Raw genomic sequence first — 25,214 nt, forward strand, 5'->3', positions numbered from 1 at the left:
ATTGAATTTAATTGAATTGAACTGAATCATGCAAAGCTTTTATAGTGGAGTCCACAGGTCTGAATCCCATTACTAATAAAACAAAGGTAGCTGATGTCCATGCGTAAGATCTATGTTTTTAGCAGCCATCAGAGTTTTATATTAACTGGGACATCATAGACAACTGTACTCTTAATGCTCAAAAAGATACAAATGAACTGGAGAAGCATAAAGAAGTAAAATACAATATCTTTAACTGATCTGCACATTTTGTTTATTTAATTTTAAATGCATTTAAAGTAGAACAACAAACATTTCACCACATAAAAATTTGTTTGTCATTCTTTTCTTTTTTTCTTTGTTGTACTCACCTAAAAGCCATAGTCTGTCTTAAGTTTCAATAGTACAGTATGCGTTTCCCTGAATGTACAGAGTCCACAGATCATGCCCAGTGGCATGCATAGCTGGGCTCTTCCTGTGAGGACTGGCATTAAAATGCAGACTGCTCCTCATGCTCGTGCCCCCAAGATATCACGCCAATTATTTGTCTCAGCAGGGGCAACCTATTTGCGGAAGATTGTCTTGAAATAAAAGTGGGAAGTCACAGCTGTTCTACATCCTTTCTGTTTCCTGACTGGACAGTTTACATGGTCACATGTCACCTCTTGCTGTGACCCTGCAGGGCCATCTAACTTTGGCTGTGGAAAGGTAGTGACGTTGCAGTCACCATACAAGCTCAGGCTTTTGGATCCGTTCACACCCCTGCAGAGAGAATTCAGCCCCACTGTGCAACCCCGCATCTCCAGTTTAGTGAGTTAACAGATCTGTACAACGCGCCTACGGCTCTGTCAAAAAATGAATGCCTTGATCACACAGTCACACCGTGTGCGTCAGATGTCACAAATCAAAAATGGAAAGACAGGTGTCCTCGCTTTATCAGTTAAATCATGGTATCATATTCAAAAGACGCCAGGTTTGTCTCCGCTGTTTTTGTTTTCCTTCTCTTTTCAAGACCTTTAATTTTTATAACAACAACATTCACTTGCTAATTAGGTGACTAATTGGATACTCGCCTCTCTGGCTTCGAGTGTGTCATCAGGTTTCACACTGTAATCCAGATAATTTGCTTTAATATGTGCAGACAATTTACAGCTGAAGAGAATAAATTGGATTTAGTCTCCCTTTTTATCGCTGTAAACGATCACTTTCCACCGTAAAAGATTGCACTGGCATTCCATATTTGCAGTTGCTAAAAGTCGAAGGCGTACTACTGACATATGCCACACCACTAAAACACACGCCATTTTAAAAAAGATTAATCCAGGTATGAATATCAGAGAAAGGTAATCTAACATTCAGATCATTAAACACAAAGGCAAAGATAGTCTGGATCGCTCGCAGGCAGTGGGATGTCAGGGGCCACTGACGAGAGGTTGCCGGGTGGGCGAGTGGCATTTCATCATACAATTCATGTACAATAATCAATGAACACTCACCAGTGGAGGGAAGAGGGACAAGAGAGTGAGAGTGCCAGTGGGCATGTCAGATAAAAGCACTGAAGGAGACACACTGTGTACAATGGGAGGATGCACTGAATTTGATGGGGGTACCACAGAGAAAAGTGAGAGAAGTATACAAGAGCACAAACTGTGGGAAAGATGCAGAGATTAAAGTAAGCAGATGATTATGTAAGCAATTGTTCGACGGGGGAGACACACATGAAAGGCCAGGGAGACCATGTGCTGATTGGAAAGGCTGAAGAGCTCGCACCTCCTCTCCTCTGTATAATCCGGCTCTCAGTGATTGTGCTTCAGATCAAAGAGACAGGCATTTTTACACTAATTAAACACATTTTTGTCCTCACACAAAAACAGTTGTTTTATGTCTTTCACTTAATGGGTTTTTAAGTTACCCTTTACCTTCCCTTTAGGAAAAGCCAAACAGTGTTAATGTGTTCTGCAGGGGTTATTGCCTACATCAGATGTTTAACTCGCAGCCAGCGTGTCGTAATCTCTGGATAGGAGTAAATCTGGTCAGCCATGGTTCTAATTTAAAAACACCACCAGCCTTGTAAGCCTGCCACCATTCAGACAGCACTACAGATGGCTTCTTAAAGCGAGAGCAAACATCTACTGCCTGGATTCATTTTTGAAATTAAAAAAAAACAGGAAACGTTGAGACAAACTGTTTTTTAGAGTAGCAGAGCTCCACTGCATCGAGCGTGGGGGCAATCTATCGACAGCAGAGCGATTTTGAACCTAATAAACTGAGCCAGACATGATTCATGACTCATGCACGTAAACACAAAGGTGTAAGCCACACTGTGTGGGACATCAGAGAATTGGATTTATTAAAGATTTACAAATGAGGAGAATAGAAAGTTGGTTACAGACAATAGCGAGCTATTCTGACCATTGACTAATTGTATTGTGGGTGCTCTGATGTGCACCAGATTAATGAACATGTGGTGAGTGAGTTCAGGCAGAATACTCTGTCAACCAGACCATGAACACATGGTTATAGGGTTATACTGTTCCATTGTATCTATCTCTTTTGCTTTCCGGCCATATATAGCACTCTGCTTTAATAAGAATCACAACTGCGAGGATTTAACTGTACAGCAGTGCCTTTGATTGTATTCTTTTTAATTCAAAACAAACACTAGCAGACAATTAAGATGCTTGTTTATCCCATCAATCATCTCAACCAAATAACAGACTTGCAGAAAACAAGGCAATCCATCGTGAAGCAGAAAGTCATCAATCATATTCTGCGTATAGAAAAAAATATATATGAATGACTGGGGTTCATTATTTTCAGGTCAAGAGGTCAGGCTTTCAAGTCTTCACATTTCATGACGTTTTGGTTTTTATTTGTTCTGCTTATGTATGCATGACAACAGAAAAAGAAAATATGCGGTGTAGCAGCCAAATCCACTGTGACAGGTTTTCAAACATCATCAGAGGTAAAAGGATAGATATGTATAAACACCAGACTGATACGCCGAAGAATACATATATATTCCCAGATTGTTAAAGACACTTAATGATCTGTCACAGCAAATACAAATCACACTATTTATTAGCAGTCTTCTCTTCATAATAAGAAATTTATAGAAATACTGCAGCTGGAGTCAAGTAGTGAGACATTCACTGCAGTAATATAAATTATTAGTTGATATGTTTATAATTCAGCAACTAAAACATGCAGTTTCTAGCTCCTCTTTTAAATTTAGAGTGCTGACTCATTTCGCAAAGGAATTTTGCTCATTTTATATCTCTAACTGGGCAAAATGCCTTTTTCACATGGCTAATTTTAGTGCTTCTCGTTTTTAGGTGGTACAGTCACGACACCTCGGTCAACTCATCGAGCTATGAATGAGTATTTTTGAGCAATGGCAGAATGGATGCAGGACTTTGAAGAGAACGGCCACCAGCTACGTTCACAGTGTTATTGTGCCATCTGTTGGATTTACAGACAACTGCGAAGAGTCTTTCAAAACCTCCCGTGGGTCTGTCTCCATAAGTCACTATTTAGAATACACACATTACAGTTAGTTTGCACTGGCCAGGTGTTGACAACATCTGCCTCAACTGAGCCAATAAAGACAAATGAAGGCCAGCAGACACAATACAGAAAATATTTATGTGAATGAGAGGGAGACAGGTGCAGGTTAGATAGTAGGTCGATGAGTTTAAATATCTGGGGTCTTCTGTCCAAAACAATGCACAGTGCACAAGAGAGGTGCAGAAGAGAGCGGGTGGAGCCGGTGAAGACAAGATTCAGGGATGATAGCAGCAAGAGTTTACAGGATGGTACTGTATCGCTGGAAATGGTGGTGCTGACAAAAAGACATTTAAATCAGCTGTGTTGGTTCAAGGACACATCTAAAACCTGCAGGGACACCGGCCCTCGAGGCCTGGAGTTGCCCACCCCTGGGTTAGACATCACCTTTTCCTCTGGTTTGGTTTTTTTTTTTCCATCAGATTTGATGAAAATGAGCTGCGATGTAAACATGCCACAGTAACCTCTTCTGTAAAGGAAATATTTGCCATTTATATCACTGCGCAGATCAATAAAGATAAAAAACCATGTAATTATGTGATGTGGCCTTCAAACTCACAATTTCTCAGTCCAGCTGAATCCCTGCTGGAGATTTTGGATCTCCCATAGCTCTCTGCCTTGATCATCAAAATCCCAAACACTAAAATATTTTGTGGAAGAATGTTGTTCACACCTTCAGAAGACAGACTTTGAGAACCAGTCCTACAGCATTCTGACGAAGTTTCAACAAGTACAGTAGTGGTCAAATTCCTTACTAAGAATGACAACCAGGGATTGCAAATAAGTATGTGGTTAAATTACCTGGTTAATTTGGTTTCATTTGACAGTTGGTGTGACAGAGGAGGATGTTAGGGATAGGGATAAGGTTGCAGGAGATGATCCACTGTGGCGATCTCACTAAAGGGAGAGACGAAGCAAAGAGGAAGGAGAAAATGAATCCTATATTGTTGTCATTATTACATTTAGTAGGACTAGTAGTATTTCAACCTCTGTGACAAGGGAAATTACCAAATATGGGATAAATAAATTACCAGTAATTACCATATTAGCAAAGATATTACCAGTATATTCTACTACTACAGTTTTTAGTTTTTATTTATGTTTTTTTTTCAGTATTATTTTTGCTTTTGGTTATTAATTTATAGATATTTTGGCAGAAACAATATGAACTTATTTGTGAATGAGAAATGTACACATTGTGAATGTATACAAATAAATAAATAAATGGTATTTGTTGCGTTTGGGAAAATATGTAGTATAAAAGAATTTTTTGCTTTTTTCGTTTTATTTAGTTATATTTTTGTTTTGTACTGTACGGAGTGAATATCACGTCAATGGGCGGGGCTGACCTAGTTGAGGGGGCGGGGCATTAAAGGGGTCAGAGTTGAACGCGTTTCGTCTTTTGTGCGAAGCAGAGGAGGAGAGTGGAGTCCGATCGAAAAGCGGCGTCGCTTCCCTCTTCCCCAGATCCTTTTAAAACTCCCTCCCGAACCTCTCCCCTTCTACCCTTGCCACCCTACCCACCCCCTGAACACACTTCCAGGGACGGTTCCGGTAAGTCTTCCAGCTTTGTGTATATGTGTGTTTTTCCCCTAGGAGTGAAGGACAGGGATAACTCGGTGCGGTTCGTAGGCCGCGGGATCCGACTAGTTGCTGAATGCTAACGCTAGCGTGCTGGATGGAAAATCACTGATTTGTATTTTTAGCTTGATGGTGGAGCAGGAGTTAGCTTCGAAATGCTATATATTTTTTAAGATAGAATGGTTAAATCTGTTAGCACTCAATCTGTACATGTAGCTAAAAGCGAGTGTTTTGAGTGGAAAAATGTTTTGGTGCAGCTAACTTCCTCTTACCCTCGTTTGCGTGACTAGCTGGGATGCTCATTTCAAACAGGATTTGATGCCATAACGTCACGCTGTTAGCTTTCTCTTGCTAGCTTGGTTGTGAAGTTTATTTAAAGCTACGGTGATTTTTTTAAATGATTGTTTTGAGCAGCTTGTGTTGACTACAAGAGTTAAAGAGATGTCGCCACCGCTGTAGAATGCCAGAAAATAGACACGACCGCCGAGAGACAGTGGGTCATTGTGCACAGTGAATGAGTGGACTCGGGCCAGTCTAATGTCAATTACCGAACTGAAACGTCTTTCTTTCGACGTGGCTGGAAAACGGCGTTAAAGTCTACAAGATGTGCACTGCCCGCATCACTTCACTGATTTGCATTGACAGCAGATGGCCTCACACTTTCCACCAACTACGCTTGTCTCTGACTGTTAATTTTTCCCACTCTGTTGCAGACGTTCAGCCAGTGACCAAAGACTCACTTTGTTGGCCAGTGTTGAGAGCGCGTGCGAGTGTGTGTTGGATTCAGCTGCAGCAATGGACTCCAGTTTGGTTGAAGGAGGACTTAATGTCACCTTAACCATCAGGCTTCTCATGCATGGGAAGGTGAGTGTGACTGCATGCAACTATGGATAGACTGAAAAGATATCAAAAGCTGTTATCAAACCCCTTATTGATTGCAGATCAGTTTTTGGTGTGTTGGGTGAAAAAGTAGGTCAGCACAGGTTTTTGGGATTATTGTAACTATTTATATGGCTGTAAAGGCTTGCATGTGATTCAGGTGTGCAAAAACCCCAACATTCCAGCACTGATATAAGGTTTAGATTCTATAAGGATCTTAAAGTCTGCATTTATTCCTTAAAATTAATCTAGCTGTAGTAAAAAAAAAAAAAAGAAAACCGCAAAGTATTGTTTTAACACAAACTTTTGTTGTCATCTTCTGTAGGAGGTTGGAAGCATTATTGGCAAGGTAAGCTGGTTTTACTGCCAGAACGATGCTAACTGTGGCATGTCCCTTGGTGTGTTTTGTAAATATTGTTTTGTATTCTTTATCTACAGAAAGGAGAGTCTGTTAAAAAGATGAGAGAGGAGGTAAGTCTGTCTTTTTCCAACAATCAGGAAAGAACATGTCAACATTTACTGTGACGCATGCATCATATGACAACAAAGCAACTGATTCAATTTTTTTTTTTTTCCCTGTCTCTTTGCAGAGTGGTGCACGTATCAACATCTCAGAGGGGAACTGCCCAGAGAGGATCATAACTCTCGCGGGACCTACCACCTCTATCTTTAAAGCCTTTTCCATGATCATAGAGAAACTGGAGGAGGTTAGAATTGTTTGTTGTATCTTACGTTAAAGACGTAGCGGCTATACAAGTGCCACTTTCTAAAGCCTCCTGTTGTATCCGCTTCCCCTACAGGACATCAGCACTTCGATGACTAACAGTACAGCCACCAGCAAACCACCAGTCACCATGCGCCTCGTTGTACCCGCCAGCCAGTGCGGCTCACTCATTGGTAAAGGTGGCTGCAAGATCAAAGAAATCAGAGAGGTTTGTCTGCTGTATTTTAGTCTTGTATGAATTTCAGATCCTGTTGTGGGTTTTGTTTGTTGTTGTTGTTTTCCCCTGATCGGTGTTGTAATTCTTGCTGTGACTTTGTAGTCTGCAGGAGCTCAGGTACAAGTAGCAGGGGACATGTTACCCAACTCAACAGAACGTGCCATCACCGTTGCAGGGACTCCACAGTCCATTATTGAGTGTGTCAAGCAGATCTGCATTGTCATGCTTGAGGTACAAACATTGTTTAATGTAATCCTGATTTTTATGATTTTGTAAATGGGCTCTGGACACTGATACTTTACGTAGTTATTGATAGTTAAAGGTGAATATTTCTGTTTTTCTAGTCTCCACCAAAAGGAGTGACCATCCCATACAGACCCAAACCCTCAGGGTCTCCTGTCATCTTTGCAGGTGGTCAGGTAAAGTAATAAAAGTACTTTTTTTTTTCTTTTCTTCTTTTTTTAAACACTTTTATTTTAACAGAGTTTAGTTATGGAAATGCTATTCTAGTAGCATGCCTGGCATTGCTCCTTGTAGCAAGAACAGAGGACTGATGGATATTGGAGTGCACCATGTCACACTGCCACACCCTCCTAAGTGCTATTCTCTCCTTGCAGGCTTACGCTGTCCAAGGGCAGCACGCCATTCCACAGCCTGATGTAAGTGAGGGGCCCTCTGTAAGTGATCCAATATATTTGCAACTTCGGTCCGGGGAAGCCATACCACCTTTTTATTTCATCCCTCTTGACTTTTTTTTTTTTTTTCCCTGCTGCCCTTCCCACAGCCACCACTGCTTGAGATGCACATCCATTTAACAGTTCCAAAGATTATAGATTCAAATCCTAACATAAATATCTTAAAGCAAAATCATTGATCCCATTTTTCATTTCACAATTTCATGATTTCCACTCATTATCACAACCACCACTTACACAAGGGAAAGAACATTTCAGTCTTAAAGTTTATTTTCAGTGTTTCTTAACACATCCTTGTCTGTCTGTGCTCTACGTATCTTTCTTTTTTTGTTTCAACAGCTCACCAAACTTCACCAGCTGGCCATGCAGCAGAGCCCCTTCCCCATTGCACACAGCAACCAGGGCTTCCAGGGTAGGTGTACTTCCTGTGAGGAGGAATTTGATTGCTGTCTGTTTCTGTTAATCCATGCAATCAACTCACTCTTGTGTTCTTTCAGCTGGGATGGATGCCTCTGCACAAACTGGCTCTCATGAGCTGACCATTCCAAACGATGTAAGTCAAAATTAATGTGACTTTAATTTTTTTTTTCTTAACAGAGAAACTTGCTGATTTTCTGAGTAGCTCATTTTGTTTGAATTGGCAACCTTTTATTTATTTTATTGCAGTGAAAGTATTGACATAGTGTCACGTAATTCTTCTTCCCCAGCTCATTGGCTGTATCATCGGCCGTCAGGGCGCAAAGATCAATGAGATCCGTCAGATGTCAGGGGCTCAGATCAAGATTGCCAACCCTGTGGAGGGCTCAACTGACAGACAGGTCACCATTACTGGCTCCCACGCCAGTATCAGCCTGGCTGAGTACCTGATCAATGCCCGGTAAGAAAATAGCCACAGGCTAGAGCAAAATGGAAAGAAGATGGCGCTCTCTCGCTGTCTGTTTTTAAATTCTGACATTGTGCAGCTGGTCAGTTTTGAAACACATTAATGGAGATTGAGTTTTCCTACCATTTGTCCACTTGACCAACTAGTATCAATCAGAAGCAATGGATTCCTCACATAAGAGGAAAGACGAGGAGTGCTTCTCGTTTAATTAGGTTACCGAAGATTTATTAGAATTGGACTACTGGCAGTTTTTAACAGTCACTTCATTACTACAGCTCTCGTAATAATTTCATTACCCCCTCTTCCAGCTGTGACACTGTCCCACTAGAATCTAGGGCTGACAGAACGGGCCAAAAACACAGGATTTTACCATTCGAACAGCTGTTTGTCCATTATGTGCACAAACCCATGAGATATAAGTGTATGTAGTCTAAAATGTACAAACAAACAAAATCTGTAGCAGAGTTGGGTTGATCACTGCCATCACTACCACACAATTATTGATGGATTCGCTTTTGCCTGACCAACATTTTATTTGCAGCCAGTGTGGCTCCTGTTTATTATGTTTTCAAAGAACATTGTGACATAACATAGTTTACCTCAGTTTATCAGCCAATAACGGTCCAATTATCCTGCTGTAATTGGTAAACTAAAATCATTTTTCGCACCCCCAATTCTCCAGCAGCAGTGTATTTGAATTCTGCAGCTAAGCCTGCTGTACAGATGCAGGGTGATTTTTTTTTTTTTTTTTTTTTTTTTTAAGTAAGAAGTGGGGTCACACAGTTCATTATCAGGACATATAGCACATCAGTTTGCTGGAAGCAGGTGTTGATTTCCTGATAGATGGGCAGTTTGATAATCAAGTGTATTCTGTGGAAAAATCTCATCCTGCTTAACTCAAACTGCCAGTCAAAAGACCTTCTGTAAAACGATAGCAGAAATCGTCCATCTTCACTCACTCAGATTGTCCACAAGTCTGAGACTTTTTTTTAAATTAGTTTTCAGATACAGCAACATGTGTTACTGATAATCTAACTTGTTTGTTTTAAACAGTGTTGGATTTTTCTGTTTTCTGCTCAGGCTGTCATCTGAAGCTACTGGACTCGCAGCCAACTGACATGGAGATCTTCATCAGCACCTAACGTAACCCCTCCCCCTACTTTTTACCAAGAGGTCCCTTATTGAACTTAATGCAAAAACCAAGTACTATAAACTCACTGTTTTCTCCTCTGCTTTGGTTAGACACCTACTCAGTTGTAATTACACCATTATCATGATATTGGTATTTTATTTATTTATTATGTTTTTAAATTCCCTTTGCATATAGTTTTTAAGGACTCCTTCTGTTGTATTTTTCCCTCTTATTTTGCTGTATATCTGTATGATCTTCTTGATATACTGTAGGTAAAATTTTAGAAAAATCTGAAAAGGCATAAATAATGTTTTTCTTATGTCAGATTTTTCTTAGAAAATGTAAAAATGAAGAAAAAAAACACACAATAACATTATAGATGGACTGTTCTTTCCCTTCCTTTTAAATATCTATTTATTTTTATTTAATACACAGCTCCTCGAATGAGTAGAATTTGTTGGTATTTGCCATCTTCTGTTTGAGGCTGTACTTCCTGAATGAGGCATTGTGGGTTTAACGGGTCTCACTGGGTCTAAGTGATCTTCAGCTGAAGGTGTATGCAGGGAAAACCTTTTAGTCCGAAGGTAATTTACCCCTTGTCTAGTGCGGGTTCAGATGAGAATTTTTTTTTAAGCTACATCATGTCTCACCTCTAATTTGCTGAGTAATTATTTTGTGTCATTCCTGTATTTCCATCCGTTTTATTTCTTGAACCAGAGGCCTGCACTACGAAGCGGGATTTGTGGTTAGCGTCATAACGCCAGGTAATCTTGGGATCTGAAGGTTACACAGTAGTTCAGTTCCTTAATGGGACACATTGCAGTGATAACTTGGACCACACACATGCATGAGGTAACAGATCAGCATATATAAAAGCATCAACTGGTCAATCGGTTTTGAGTAATTAACTGGTTTTAGAAGATACCTTTGGGTAGACTGGATCTTATGAGGTAAGGGGTGTTCTGAGACGGTCTAACCTCAGTAGCGTTTTCTGACGAGTACAGCGCACATACAGGTTTGAATTATGTTTTTCTGTTTGTGCTTTACATGCTTCCAAGGCTTGTTGATGCCACCAGGTTTGCAGCTTGAAACAAAAATGCTAAAATGTCTCATTTGCCATAAGATGACGTCTGAGGAACACATCAGTTTATTGGAATAAACATTTGTAATGATAGATCTACTCGTGCCTTAATGATAGGGCAGTGATATTAATGAGCCTATCTTACTCATTTACACAAAGCTTTTACCGGCTTTGGCTGCAGAAACTCACATATTTGTTTGGGGATTATAGTTAAGAATTTTGTGGCTCATTGCTATATTCAGAAAAAGCTTTGACTTACCACATTGATATCGTGGCATGATGTCTGTTATAGTCGGACAGTAAGAAGGCATCGTAGGTATGCTGAACCTGCTTCGTAGTGCAGACCCTGGGATTTTGAGCATTGTTGTGTATTGGATTCTGATAAGGGTGGGTGGGCTTTGGTTATGAGGAGTGGGCTTAAATAAGAGGAAAATATATTCTTTTCTCTTAAATTACTAAGACCATGGTGGTGATGATAATAACATTGAAATGTTTGTTTTAAATAGAGAAATATTTTTTTTAACTGCAGGGAGGGGGAATGCTGCAAGGGGCAAAACTACAAGACATATTGGTCTTTAAGTATATTATGCTGAGGTATTAAATTATGATTAATTAGAAGGAGAATTATAGAATTAACACTAGTTTCCTGCTATCTTTTTTGCCTGGGTCAGATTTTATTTTTTATTATTCTTTGCAGGATGAAGAAACTCACGTTTTTGTGCACGTTTTCGAAATATTGTAGATCTGGGTGCAATTAAATTGTTGAAGAAATGAAATGCAGAAATAAAAGATGTGAAATGCTTAAACAGTCCTTTTGTTCTTCTTTTTCCTTTTTGGTACCATCTCATGGGGATTGAGACTTTTTTTAAAATACAAGGCAATCAAAGGGAAAAGGGGTGGATCGGGGGGGGGGGACTTCTGCCTGAAGTCTAGAACCCATGGGCATTACCAAATAATGTGTCATGCCTTGAGAGGCCTTTATTACAGCCACCTTCAGTTGACCCATGTTTGTGGGTGTTTTTACTTTTGAGTCATTGCACAAAGTATACCGTGCTGTGTTCTGAGCAAAGAGTGGAGCCCTGTATGCTACAGAATTCATCCTGCTACTTCTGTCAGCAGTCACATTATTAATAACCGCTGGTGACCCGGTTCCACTGGGAGCCATTCATGTCATTGCCATAACACTGTCTCCACCTGTTTCTCTTCCCATCATTCTGGTGCAAGTTGGTTTCATTTCAGACTTTTTTTGTTTTGGGTTTTTTTTTTTGGTTTTTTTTTTTTCCCATCCAAAAGTGTTTGCTCTTTTAGAAGTTTTCTGGCTAAATCTAATCTGGCCTTGCTGTTTTTGAGTATAACAAATGCTTTGCACCTTAATGCGATCTCTTGATTTTAGGCCTTAATAAATGCCCAATTTTCTTTCTTTCAAGACAATTTTTTTTTTTTTTTTTCTTGACCAAATATTTGATTTGATTTGATGACTGCTAAAGTTTGTGCCCATTCTTCTTTTTTTAGTTTTGTTTTCTTTCAGCCCGTTGATGGTCTTCTTCCCATGCACTGAAATAAAAGACTGCATGAAAATACTGGTCAGTGCTTCCCCTCAGCCTCCCAAGTAGAAGCACCTATGGTATCTGTTTCAAAATGCTAGGTGACATCCTTCTTGAGTTATCACATTTGCAAAATTTCTTCACCTTGATGTTGAGGTCAATACTTTTGTTAAACCCCTCGAGTCTATACTACATTATGATATAAAATGCACTGTGGTGTACAGAGGCGAGCAAGCGAATTTGTCATAAATTAACATGGGCACACTTTGGACATGCTCAAAGAGATTGAAAAGTCATTTATTTCTTGTTGAGCAGTCTTTGATGCAACGACAGCACAAACTGTAGCTATAGCATGACCTGTCTTTTAAAACAAACATCACACCCAGCTTTGTTTTTTGTAACCAATACATTATTTATTGTTGCTCATAATATTTTGCTTTTGATATAATTCCTATGTTACAAGTACAATGTGCAATGCTGTATAAAAACAAAACATTTCTATTCAAACTCCAAAGGATACTTACTGTTCTACTAGTAACCATCACAGAGAAGTGCTCTATTCTTTATCTGGGTACTTCTGCAGTAATCTTAAAGGGTAAAAGGAACAGATGAGGTTTTTATGAAGCCTGCCAACATCCTGAACAACCGGAGGCCTTTTGGTTCATTACTGCATGGTACTCCACCGATTTCACAAATCAGTCTATTTAGGTTTCGTGGATGAGAGCTGCTGCTTTTCGGTTTTCTGCTGCATTTACACATCAAGCAACAAATCAAATTGCTTTCTCTTACAAGTCAAAGATTCACTGGAACCAAATGTCCTGGGTTCGAGTTAGGTGGGGGCTCTCTTTAAAGAGGCAAAAAAAAAAGTCACATCTGTAAGGGTCACAAATATATTTACCAGTATTTGAAACAATAATATTAAATTTTTGATGTGATAAGTCCTATTTATTTTCCTTTATATCTATGCATAATATAATCTCTTGTGCACTTTGCCACCAAACCTCCATGGGGTATAGTACAGTATTGTGCAAACTATGCCTGATGAAAGAACGCTAAACAAAGATGAACTAGTTTGAAAGAAGCTACCGTGTGTAATGGATGATTTATTTATTTTTAAGTGCGCTGCTTTGTGAGCCAGCATGTTGGACCGCCTAATGAATAGTGAGATCTGTCACACAGAACGTGCACACATCGGGCTACTATTTGTAGTTTATTTAGTGATCCAACATTAGCTACTTTAGAAGCACTACAAAGCTGAGATTTTTGCCCGTTTTGAACGCCACAAATATCAGCATTTTTTTTTTTAATTACATATGCAGGCGCTGTAACTGGATTTTGCTCAGTCGTTTGACACACTGGAGTCCTTCGTGACTCATCATGATGCCGCTTATCGAATGAAAAGAAACTTAGGAGAAATAACAGAAGAGGAAAGCAAATCATATAGCTACTCAAATAAACGGACACTTTATTAAAGTAATAAAGCTAATTATTAGAAACTAAAAACAAGTGAATGATTGATATTTTTTAGGGGGTATTTTTTTTCTTTAGTTCTTTCTGATTTACACAGATATGATCCTGTATCATAGATGATTGTCTTGCAACATATTAAGTATTGCAGAATGTTTCACGATACAACTGGTATCATGATTGTATCTTACGGTAATATACTGTGCGATCCCCACCTCTGGTGCTAAACCATGCAGTCACACCAACAGGCTTAAATCAAACTCTTTATGACTCCACATTAGGTCAACCGTCAGGAGTTTTCCATGCATGTCTGCACATATAAGATTTATTCAGTATGACCTGAATGCAGAATCCTATACTTAAACAAGACACTACCTCAAGGGCGCGCTTTTAGTTAGCATCAAAGAAAACTATCACATGTAGTCATTCTAATTCTGGTTCAGCAAGTCATGTGAACACAGAAGAAGAAATACCTGCAGAAGGCCAGAAAACTCATTTCAAAGGTATCAGCTGCTAACAAGAACACCTAGCTCTCTGGCCAACTGTTATGTTGCCAAAGGTGGAATATAAGCCTTTAACAACTGAGAAGTAGAAATAGAAAATGATTCGTCTGAACTAATTACATTTTAAAACTAGTCCGACTCCATTCATTGCGCTACAGTTTGGTGTTAAAACAGTGGATTTCTTCTGCACTTAACTGCTGAAATGGTTAAAAGCAGACATTGCTAGCACCAGTAATGTCATAAAATGGTATAGCAGTAATATGTTGCCAGTTTATTAAGAACAAATAGCTAAAACAAATGCAGTCTTATGCAACAGTCCTGCAATAAATGCTACCTTACTGGAGGTTAGAATGTTGAGTTTATATTAAAACTGTTTTAGGGAGGGTCTGATTCAACTGGTTGTGTCAGTTTGTGGCGACGGTACCTCCAAAACGCTTCTACATAATTTTATACACCCCGGCTAAATGACAAGCACAACTTTAGTGAAATATAGTTTACCCACACCACAAACAAATTACATTCTCCACAATGATATTCCACTTGAATCCACAGCCTTTGAAAACAGTTTCAACAAAAACCCCATAAAGTGCTGCAAGGAAGTCTTTGCAAGAATTTTAGCTCGATGTACTAAATAAGCTGGTTAACTGAGTATATACAATAGCAGAGGTGCATTTCGAGTGAACCAAAAGACCTCCCACCCCATCAAAAATTTTTAGAAACTCTATAAAAACCTCGAGTGTGTCATATGTGTATTTGAAACTCAGTAGTAGGAGGGTTTAAAAAATAAATAAAATTTTAGCTACTGAGAACCCAAATTATGCATCATGATCGATCAATATGAGTATTTTCATTCCATTTTTGACTCTTTTTTTTTTTTTTTTTTAGTGATAACATTTATTAACAAAAGAGAAAAAAACTCAATTAATACTTTCAGGATTAAAAAAGTGTAAACTTTCACAAAATATAAAACGGACACATTCGAACCATAAATTATAAACATGTAGTCATGCATTTTGTTCACAGGGCTGCATACTGTTAAGTCTTACATTTTTATCTTACAAATAAAATAAAGTTAGATATTTCTCATGTGGTATGTCATGGATATTTACATTTATTATTCATTAGTATTTAATGCATTAGTGTGTGGAGTACCATGGAGGATGCTCCCAGAGTGAAGGTTAGAGTGTTTAAAGGACTAAGAGTGTGGTATCTTCTTGTGCGTGCGTGTGCATCTGTGGAAGGGTTTTTGCAAACTGGAACTATCCTGCCTGAAAGAAAAAAAATATCAAACCCTACTGAACCTAAATGATATTTATCTGATGTCACAAGCTGCCAAAATATCTGAAGTCAGGATATGACAAATGTCCTATGTCATCTGGTGCAGGTTTGCCAGCCAACAAACTTATGAGACACCATAAGTCAACTTGTCATAGTCTGAGTGGTGTAGTAGGTGTGATCCCTCATGACAACAGTAATGTACTGCACTGACAGACCGGTGTACGCCTGTGATGGTTGCTCACTGTAGAGTAGCTGGATCTTTCCTAGTGTCCAGTGATCTATGGAGGTCCTGTATGGGGAGCCTGTGGAGACCCCTGATAAGGTTGAGAAGGCGGCGCCCACGCTCCGGCACTGGGAGGACGGCTGAGCTCACCACTACCTGACTGATCCAGCTCAGCACTGTCGCAGTCAGAATCATCGCACAAGGCTCGACTCTAAAAAAAGAGCAGGAAGAGGAAAAAAGTGTGCGATGCATGACCAGCAGCAGACATGAGCATAAACCTAATTTCAGTGTCAATGATCCAAAAATGGAAGCGTGAAATAAAAGACGGGAACCCGGAATTTGGAGTGTAATTTTAGCAGTGGTGGGAGACCCTGTATTTAGACAGTTTCATTTTGTGTGTTTGTTTTATTTAACTAGATCATTATGATGAAAAAGTTGATCGCACATTTAGTGCTAAGTGATGAGACTGGTTGCCTTGCTTTCACTGCCACTGGGTGTGACATTTTTTTTTTGGCAGTCTGTATTGCGCAAAAAGTAAAATATAACCCTGAACTGTATCAGGGTAGTCTAACATGAAATAAAATAAAATGCATATAGTCAAGTACAGGTTTTGAGTCGTACTTTTCACCAGTGGCTACACTCGTCTAAGGAGAAGACCAAAGCTGACACATGCGGTCCTCTGTGCAGCTTCTTTACCTCATTAGGATTCTGCCCGGCATCCAGCTGAGCCTTGGACTGGCCCAGAGCTCCGTCTCTCTCTGACAGGCCATCAGAAGCCTGGGCAGGGTCGGTGTTGTCCACAGGGATTTCCGACCCCTGAGAGAGGAGGTCGTCGCTGCGGTCATCCAACCTGTCGTCGGTGTTAGTGCTGACAACATCGGGAGTACCGCTGTGAGAGTGGTCAGTTGTGTGGCCCTCTTCACCGTCCGATACAGACAGATTTTCTGAACTGAATGTAGACACCGACTGGCACTTGGTAATGCTGGTCGGGCGTCTGGAGCGATTAAGAAGGAACAAAACAAACAAACAAAAAAAGAATCTCTGATTCTGGTAAAGATTGACATAAATTTGCTCTCTGAATAAAACAGCAACTTGTTAAAGAGGGAAGATGGCTGGAGGGAATTTTCAAGTAATGAAGGACAGTTACTCACCGTCTCCGTGGTAACTCAACCTCACTGTCAACTTCACCCTCCTCCTCTTCTGATGACACTCCACGCCTCTGTAGTCAGAAACATGAAAAATGCACAAGTGAAAACGATCACCAAGGGGACAGTGAGGAGTAAGGAGCGGTATCCTGCACCGTACCTGTTTGCGTGTGATAGCTGCCCTGTACAGAATGGCTGAAGGTGTGAGGTGCTGACTCCCGATTCCACCTGATGCTCCCCGGGGCAGCCTCACAACACCTGCTCCCTCCTCTTTATCTTCCCCATCGTGAGGAAGGCGTGGAGATCCCAGAGAGCCCCGTCCTGCTGCCGCCCCCCTCCCACACGGTGAGTCCGGGCTGCTGGAGAACGGGAATGATGCGGCATCCTCGCTGGGAGTGTCACTGCGTGGGGGGGTTTCTGTGAGATCATCCAGACCGGCCGCCCCTCCCTCTGACCCCCCTAAACCTGCAGAGGCACTAAGGCTCCCTCCTCTCTCCAGCCCACCCACAGAGGGCTCCCCTTTTCCTTGGCTGTCTGCCTCTAGCGTGGTGCAGATGAGGTCAGGGCTGGAGGAGGATAGCTGCCTCTGTTGCTGCTCGTGACTGAGGCCCCGCAGGGCTGCGGAAGGCTCCAGGAGCTGCTTCGAGGTGTTAGTGGTAGAACTGTTAACTTGGGCAGTTGTGTCCCGGTTAGGGGAGGATTGATTGGCTTTAAGTCCAGCCAGGTCCCCACTGCTGCCCTTACCGGGCTTACGATGGCGGGTCTTTACCCTCCGAGACCGGCTGGGAGAAGTGGAGCTCCTGTTAGGGCAGGCTGGAATAGTGACTTGCATTACGGATGAGTCCATTTTGGGAATGATTACCTCAGACTTAAGAATGTCTGGCCTGAAAGAGTGGGAAGGATTAGTCAAAAACTACAATCCACAAGGCTGATGAATATTCACTGATTTATTCCAGTTTCACCCAATAAAATGAAATCTCACACCTCTTTCCCGAGGGAAGTTTTTGTGGGACGTTTCTCTTCTTGATGAGTTTGTCCATGGAATTTGACGAGCTGCTCTGTCTGGAACTATGGTGCTTGAACAATCCCGGATACTTCTTATCCAAAGACTGTTCTCTCCTAGAAAGAAAATGCCACCAAAGTGTAAATGCACTAAGGCTTATTTGCAAATGGTGCTCGCATTTCAAAAACATATACTGTGGTTTCATGAATTTATTTGCACCTCTGCAACTCTTTCTCTTTCAGCTCCAGCTGCAGCATGACAGCACTGAGCTCCATGTAAAGGTTGTTAGCCCTCTCCAGTTTTCTCTCATAATGCTCACGAATATCCAGAGCATGCCTGAGAAGAAAAGAAGCTGCTGATGTCACTGTGCATCCGCATGAGAGAATCTAAAAGCTCTACAATAGATGTGAACGCAAGACACTTATTTCATTCACAGGGGCAGACTAAGGACTGACAGCGAGAAATAGGACAGAGGGGAAGCGGCCTCTTGCATGTCAGCTAACATAGTAAAATATCAGTATCTTTAGCCTGCTAATTGTAAAGCCTTGATTTTGCATGAAACTATTTTAACAGTAAAAAGCAAACCTGAGCTCCTCTCGGCGTCGGTTGATCAGCTCCTCATCGAGTCGGTGGAGACAAGTGCCATCAGATTTAATCTTCTCAAAGTGCTGCTTCACCTCTTCCCTCCATTCAGCCTGATGAGAGTACATTTCTGTTAACCAGCTCTGTCTCCTCAGAGGTGACTTCAAAAATCAGGTCTCTTTTGTACATTTAATGTCTGATTGCTTTGCAAGCACATGTAGTTGTGTCCCTTTGTCTACGTCTATGCAGATGGGCTACAAATTAAAAGAAAAATCCAAACCCTTGATGCCTACAGCAGGGATTTGATGGTTCTGCTATGCTATGCATGGGCATTTTGGTGGCATGGTGAAACATTTATATCGTGACAGACGTGGTCTCTTACAGCATCACAATGAGGGGCTACCAGTGTGGTAGACAAGCCTCTCCAACCACCATCATCAAAACACCGAATGAGAGAATATCTTTGGCAGAATAGTGCTCTATCAGTCTAAAACAGTTCAAGAGACTTGGAGACAGACACTCAGCTTTTAAAGGGATTAAAACTTTCTTTTTTGAAAAAGCTTATAGTTAAGACTTGATTATGTGACCCTGAACAGTTTCTTAGTTAACACCTCTATAGGCTTAAGCTGCTGGGGAACGTCCCATGATCCATTTCTTTTCATTTCACTCTCCTCTTTGCACTCATGATGTGTTTATAATCTGCTACTGCATCTCACCAACCTCAATTATTTCTCCCACAGTTTGTGTTTAATCTTTGGTCTCTTTCTACCCTCTCCTTTTTTTTTCCTATTCTCTTTACCTTCACCCAACAAACTGGCCAAGGTAGATGATTGCCCCTCACTGTGCCTGGTTCTGTCTAAGGTCTCTTCCTGTCAAAAGGGAGTTCTTCCCTCCCACCGTCACAAGTGCTTGGTCATAGGGTTGTTGAGATTTTCTCTCTAATATTGCAGCATCTTTAACTTACAACATCAAGCACTTTGATGAGACTGCTTTTGTACAGTGGCACTATATAAATACAACTGAATTTTATTTAACTGAGAATCAATGTTAAGATGCATTAAAGCAGTTCTGGTGGATTATAATGGCTCACCACCTTACTAAGGCACTTTATATTGGTTTTTCATTTAACTGCTCACACCTCTGTATATATATGTGTATCTTAAAATGTAATTAATTTTTTAAAGTCCTTCCATTCAGCTGAAAATTACCTGAGACTTGAAGTATGTTTCTTGAGGAGTCGACAGTACATCGGCTGACGCTATATCCAGATGAAGAAGGATCTGGCGGAAAGAAGGTCTATTTCTGGGCTTACAGTTCCTGCAAATCCAAGATGGGAAAACACAGCTGTGCACATTTACAATGCACTGTAAAATCAATAAAATCCTTAAACCACAGACTTACAGCTCCCTGTACAACTACTTTCAACCCTCGCCTCTACTATTCTCATCTGTCCTCTCCTCCCTGCTGTGCTCATTTTTTTTTTTTCATTCCAACTGCCCATTTCCAGACGCTGCTCACCAGCACTGTCTGAGGAGGATCTTGAAGCCATCTGGACAGCTCTCCGGTATGGGGAGCTGAAGGCTGTTGTTTCCCACACCCCAGATGATTGCAGATGAGTCGACGTCTTTATAAGGAATCTCTCCTGTAAGCATTTCCCAGAGCACCACTCCAAAGGACCTTTAAGAGGAGTTAAGCTTTATTTATTCAAGAAATCTCACTGAGGTCAAAATATCTTAACGAAAAGATAAAATGCATGCATACGAATCACAACAAGGCATTTTAAACAAGCTTCAAACATATCTCAACTATTAATTCACAATACCAACAAGCTATCTGCATATTTTCTTTAGTGTAGTATTTTAAAGATAATTGTTAAATCGATGTAATCGATGAAGAAGCACAACTTTTTCTAGCCTATAGGAAAAAAAGTGTGAATGTTAACCAGACTTACCAGATGTCCACCTTTTCTGAAACCGGCTCATTCCGAATAACTTCAGGAGCCATCCAGGCTACAGTGCCGGCAAACGACATCTTGGTGCTCTTGTCACTGAGCTCCTTTGAAGTCCCGAAGTCAGAGATCTTCACCAGGTCATCATGTGTGATCAGCATGCTGGAAAGGTGAGATTACATAATAAACAATTTAAGCTCTAGTATCAAAGAAACTGTCAGTACACCAGCTGTGCTTCTGAGTCTTACTTGGGGGACTTGAGGTCTCTGTGGATGATTTTGTGGAGGTGTAGGTAGTTCATGCCACCTGCAATGCCCATGGACCAGTCAACCAGGAGGGAAGGTGTGATTTTACGGCCTGCCCTCAGCACCTCATACAGCTGCCCTTGAGCACAATATTCCATCAAGATACAGTAACAGGGAGCCTGGGTGCATACACCCCTGAAAGGGAAGTGCAATCAGAGTTAAATAACTGGGAGATATATATCCTAATATATATAATAAAAAAAAGGATGTAGCTTCCTCACTTGAAAGTAATAATGTTGGGATGCTTGAGTTTGCGGAGATGTTTGATCTCAGTCTCTTTGATGTCCCGCACTTTCTTCACAGCCACCTCTTCTCCGTGGAACTTTCCAAGGAAGACGGCCCCCTGTGCACCGCTGCCCACCCACTGCAGGTCAGAGATTTCCTCAAATGGAACCTCCCAGGACTCTAAACTCAGACCAACAAGTAAACAATGTGAACCTCATCAAGTATGCAACTGCAGAAAAGTTATTCACAATACCAAAGACACTGCAGCAGATGATTTCCACCCATCATAATGGCAAAGCAACCTACTCTCAGCTTGGACAGAGAGATTGTTTTGTTTTGTTTTGTTTTGTTTTGTTTTGTTTTGTTTTGTTTTGTTTTGTTTTGTTTTGGGGGGTGGGGGGGGGGGGTGCATCCATGCTACACATTAGAATAAACTGGCAGGACACAGTTACATCATACAAAGTGCCTGCTATGGTCAAACAAGTGGGATATTGACAACATATCCACTAGGCCATTGCATTTGTATCCAGAGATAAGGAGAAAAATAGGGGGAAAGCACTTGTAGTCTAATCTGCCTGTCATCCGTCACGCTGACTTTACTTAAACGACTGTGAAAGCACGGTCACTAAAGATGGACGAGCTTGACAGAATAAAAGAGACAGCTGGATCAATTCTTCATGAGGTCCACTGAAGTGTTTAGATCTCTTGAGAGCTGCAGCAGCAGCAGTGGAGCCAGATGCACATGATGCTCCCACCTGACCAGCTGTGAGATCTCAGTTTAGCTGATGACTGTGGGTGAGCCTGGCTGACAGACTCGAGCACAGTCGTGCTGCCAGCAGGACAAAGTGGCAGTCAGGGAGCGCAGGAAATAATGGAGTTCTGGGTTTGCAAAATACAAAAGTACATTTATAAGTGCTGTTCTTAAGTACAGTTTGAGGTACTCATGCTTGAGTATTTCTATTTTCTGCCACTTTACCCTTTCGCTCCACTAGATTTCCCGGGCTAAAATATCTTTTTTTTTTTCCTGCACCACATTTAACTAACAACAGCCATAGTTACTGTTAAGGACCTGACACAGAAACTTATGAAAAGGCTATGTAATCCACTGTTTAAGGGTAACACGGCAACTACCAACCTGTTTGTCTCATCATGTTTTATTAAAGCAGATGAGGCCCAGGACAAATTATCCAATGTTTTACAAGAAAACAAAAAGTAAGAAGCAAAATTAATACTAATAACAGCTCTGCTTCTGGTGGTTCATTCCTCCACCACTGTCAAGTTGAGGCTTAAACTATTCATTTTCTGTGGTGAATCGCCATGTTTAACATGCATAGTGGAAGAACAGAGAGCATAGACACAGTGGCGCCTTATCTGCACATACCTTCATGATTATGTTTGTGTTCAGTGGAGTAGGCCTTTCCAATCATGGTCCAGACTGGTTTCAGGCAGCCAAACAGTCCCTCCAAAAAACCTCCACTTCCTGATTGTAGGCGAATGTTCTCCGACTGGCTCCGAACAGCACCAGCCTCCGGACTGTGGCCCGCCTCGGCCCCACCGCCACACTGGCAGGCCTCATGTTCATTTAGTTTTAGCACGCTGTTGTCAAAGTGGGCTGAGGGTCCATCACTGGGAGTGGGGCTGCTTCCACCGGGCACTCCCTGTCCACCGGTGTCAATGGACAATACGTTACGAAGGACACACTGTGTGGGGGTCAGGTCAGTTTCAGGGGTGCAGGCAGGGGTGTCTCCATCGAGTCTTCGATAGGGAGGTTCTGAGATGGGGGTACTGAAGCCTGACAGGGAGGGGGAAGGGGCACGGGGCTCATGGATACAGGTCCCACTCATCAGGGGTTTCCCCAACACAGCAGGTCAGGGTGGATGGAGGATGGACAGATGAGAAGAAAGCCTGGAGGAGAAGATTTGTGATAAGAAGTGAATTAGAACAAATGTTGATGTATAGGTTCGTTTCAGCACTGGACAGCTCCAGACTTAAACCATACACTGGCATTATGAAGCTGTTCAGCGCTGAATTAAAGGCTAACTTGGCACCCGGCTTCCATTACAAGCGATACAAAACACCAAAACAGAGGGAGTCGTGTTGTGAGTTGGGCAGCGAGCCAGTCTCCCAGTCTATCCACAGCCACTCCAGTCCCACAACTAAATTCTGTCTGAATCATGTAGTAGAGCCTCATCTCTGTGTCTGTGAATGGGAAAACCAGCCGGCCCAGTGGAGCCATCACCCAGAGTGGAAACTGGCTTTATGAATGAATCGACCACAGGCTGTTGTACAGTCCACAGCCATGACTGTCCCCTGTGCTTTAATTGTTCCTCTGAGCAGCACCAGGGTCTGACAGGATGCAAGCGAAGCAGCTGGTATATGCTGCCCATCATTTGCTGAGTGAAGAAGAGCATTGTGTGTGATGAAGAATATGACGAATTGCATAACCACCTCCGCGTGTGCATGTGTACGTACGTACGTGCGTGCATGTATGTGTATGTTAGAGAGGGAGAGAGGGGGAAAGAGTGGGAGCCAGAGAGAGGAACCACATGTACCCAATTCATGTATCCTACACCAGCTCCGTGTCTTGTACTGCACCACTGCACAAGAAGAGCCACAACGGCTGGGCGAAATGAGAGCGTAAAAGACGGGCAATAAACAACCACCAGGCCTGTGCGAAGGAGTAGTGCACACACACACACACGCACGCACGCACACACACACGCAGGAAGATCAATCTTTAAATAACCAAGGATGTGATGATGACACTCAGCAGCATCATAGCCGACGTGCATGAATAGCAAGCCCGATGCCTACTATGCTCCATGCCAAGTCAAACTGCCGCAGTACATGTACATTTACTCAGCGCTGGTACCAACGCGAGTATTTCGTAATGTGAGCTTTCTCTTTGCACAAATATGATTTTGTAGCATTCATCGACGATGATTCGCTTCTTGGCAGCATCACTTCAGTGGTGCAGTGTGAGCGGCATGAACGCTACCCCACCAAGCAACGGATTCCTGCCTAAACGTACCTGATATCACATTTATTAAGCATTTAACCGGGTAGTATGACATTCCCATACCTTTCTGCCTGGTTGATGTCGCGTTGTCAAGTGAAGGGGTGGGCTCGGCTTTCTATTTGCCGGCGATAATGAGCAGATCGTTATTTTTTATTCGGTCCGGGATGTCTCTAGTATTTCCAGCGCCGATATCCACGAGTTTCACGTTACTGGGATAGATCCCAGCGGGTAAATTGTGTTATCAATAACCGGGGACCCATGCAACGTGAGGCGCGCTGGGTTTTTTGGGGGGGAGGGAGCTGTCTCCTTCCCAGTGCTGAATTGACGTCACGGAAATGCGTGTTACGCCGCAAGGGGGCGCTGCCACCTCCTCCCTCTGCAAACACATAGACACCAACGGAACTAAGCGCAGTTTTTATCTATCATTCCCAAAATATATAATTATGCACGCACGCCATTCACTGATTTCTGTGCTTGAGTTTGAACCGGAAGAAGGTCCTGTATGAGCAGCATCGAGCCAGGCTGCTGCTGCTGATGTGTCTTTGAGCAAGACCAGTCCAGGAACTCTGGATTGCCCCAGACCGTACGCCCCGATTCATTTATTGTTTTGTTTTTGTTCATAAACTGTGCTCTGTTTGGTGAAAACCTCTCCTGACAAACTATATGAGTCCTGTATTGTAGCTATCCCCAGAGCTGTCAAACTCGCGGCCCGAGGGCCACATCTGGCCCACCAAACGGCGTAATTCGGCCCACTGGATGGCGCAAAGTGTTAACATTAATTAATTACTCCAGTGTTTTTAATTAAATGCGCTATTATTATTATTATTATTATTATTATTATTATTATTATTACAGGAGTGAAAATGTCTGGAAAAAACTGTGTGTGAATGCTTTGTGCCTTTTCCTTGTGATCAGTACACTGCAATGCACATGCAGTTACAGTAGATTAAATAAATGTGGAAAAAAGAACAGAGATACTGTTGAATTTTACTTTGCCTAAAGAACTTTGGGCATTTTATATATTTTGTAAGTGAATTATTGAATAAATTAGAAAAGTACCTTACCAAGAAGTACTACCTTCTGTTCTCTGGCATTTTTTATGATGACTGGATTGAGGAGTGTCTTTCACTTGAGTTTATGCTTGTTTATTTTGATGTTTGTTTTTGTTTTGTAATCTCTATATAGGCTCCATGGCTCAGGTAAACGCCTTGAAATGATACTTCTTTAAATACGCCAT

General features: G+C 41.6%; 2 protein-coding genes across 3 annotated transcripts; one reads left to right on the forward strand and one right to left on the reverse strand.

Moving 5' to 3' along the window:
- Positions 1–4,937: 4,937 nt before the first annotated feature.
- LOC308407915 (poly(rC)-binding protein 2-like) lies at positions 4,938–11,541 on the forward strand. 2 transcript variants are annotated; one of them, XM_080899887.1, is made up of 13 exons: positions 4,938–5,097; positions 5,838–5,988; positions 6,329–6,352; positions 6,442–6,474; positions 6,594–6,710; positions 6,804–6,935; positions 7,047–7,175; positions 7,289–7,363; positions 7,562–7,621; positions 7,979–8,051; positions 8,137–8,192; positions 8,347–8,516; positions 9,603–11,541. In XM_080899887.1, exons 2-13 carry the CDS (start codon positions 5,920–5,922, stop codon positions 9,637–9,639), a joined length of 975 nt encoding a protein of 324 aa, XP_080756013.1. In that variant the 5' UTR covers positions 4,938–5,097; positions 5,838–5,919; the 3' UTR covers positions 9,640–11,541. The 2 variants fall into 2 exon arrangements, with proteins under 2 accessions (XP_080756013.1, XP_080756014.1); XM_080899888.1 differs by having other exon boundaries at positions 7,562–7,603.
- A 1,284-nt stretch (positions 11,542–12,825) lies between these two features.
- Positions 12,826–24,243, reverse strand: map3k12 (mitogen-activated protein kinase kinase kinase 12). Its single transcript, XM_080898310.1, has 14 exons — positions 24,041–24,243; positions 22,340–22,863; positions 20,955–21,138; positions 20,677–20,868; positions 20,432–20,590; positions 19,999–20,157; positions 19,689–19,797; positions 18,484–18,593; positions 18,118–18,234; positions 17,880–18,014; positions 17,056–17,779; positions 16,902–16,969; positions 16,447–16,744; positions 12,826–15,961 (listed from the first exon to the last, which is right to left on the reverse strand). Exons 2-14 carry the CDS (start codon positions 22,800–22,802, stop codon positions 15,806–15,808), a joined length of 2,874 nt encoding a protein of 957 aa, XP_080754436.1. The 5' UTR covers positions 22,803–22,863; positions 24,041–24,243; the 3' UTR covers positions 12,826–15,805.
- Between the last annotated feature and the right edge of the window lie 971 nt (positions 24,244–25,214).

This window comes from Rhamphochromis sp. 'chilingali' (genome assembly GCF_963969265.1).
Source record: "Rhamphochromis sp. 'chilingali' genome assembly, chromosome: 12".
Classification (NCBI taxonomy): Eukaryota; Metazoa; Chordata; class Actinopteri; order Cichliformes; family Cichlidae; genus Rhamphochromis; species Rhamphochromis sp. 'chilingali'.

Bases quoted from the DNA above. Each gene is read 5' to 3' on its own strand.
- LOC308407915 (XM_080899887.1), top strand. From the start codon at position 5,920: ATGGACTCCAGTTTGGTTGAAGGAGGACTTAATGTCACCTTAACCATC. The intron at 6,353-6,441 runs GTAAGCTGGTTT...CTTTATCTACAG, and splicing joins TTGGAAGCATTATTGGCAAG to AAAGGAGAGTCTGTTAAAAA. The intron at 6,936-7,046 runs GTTTGTCTGCTG...GTGACTTTGTAG, and splicing joins AGATCAAAGAAATCAGAGAG to TCTGCAGGAGCTCAGGTACA.
- map3k12 (XM_080898310.1), bottom strand. From the start codon at position 22,802: ATGAGTGGGACCTGTATCCATGAGCCCCGTGCCCCTTCCCCCTCCCTG. The intron at 18,594-19,688 runs GTAATTTTCAGC...TACTCTCATCAG, and splicing joins AAACATACTTCAAGTCTCAG to GCTGAATGGAGGGAAGAGGT. The intron at 18,235-18,483 runs GTTTGCTTTTTA...TTTTCTTCTCAG, and splicing joins CGACGCCGAGAGGAGCTCAG to GCATGCTCTGGATATTCGTG.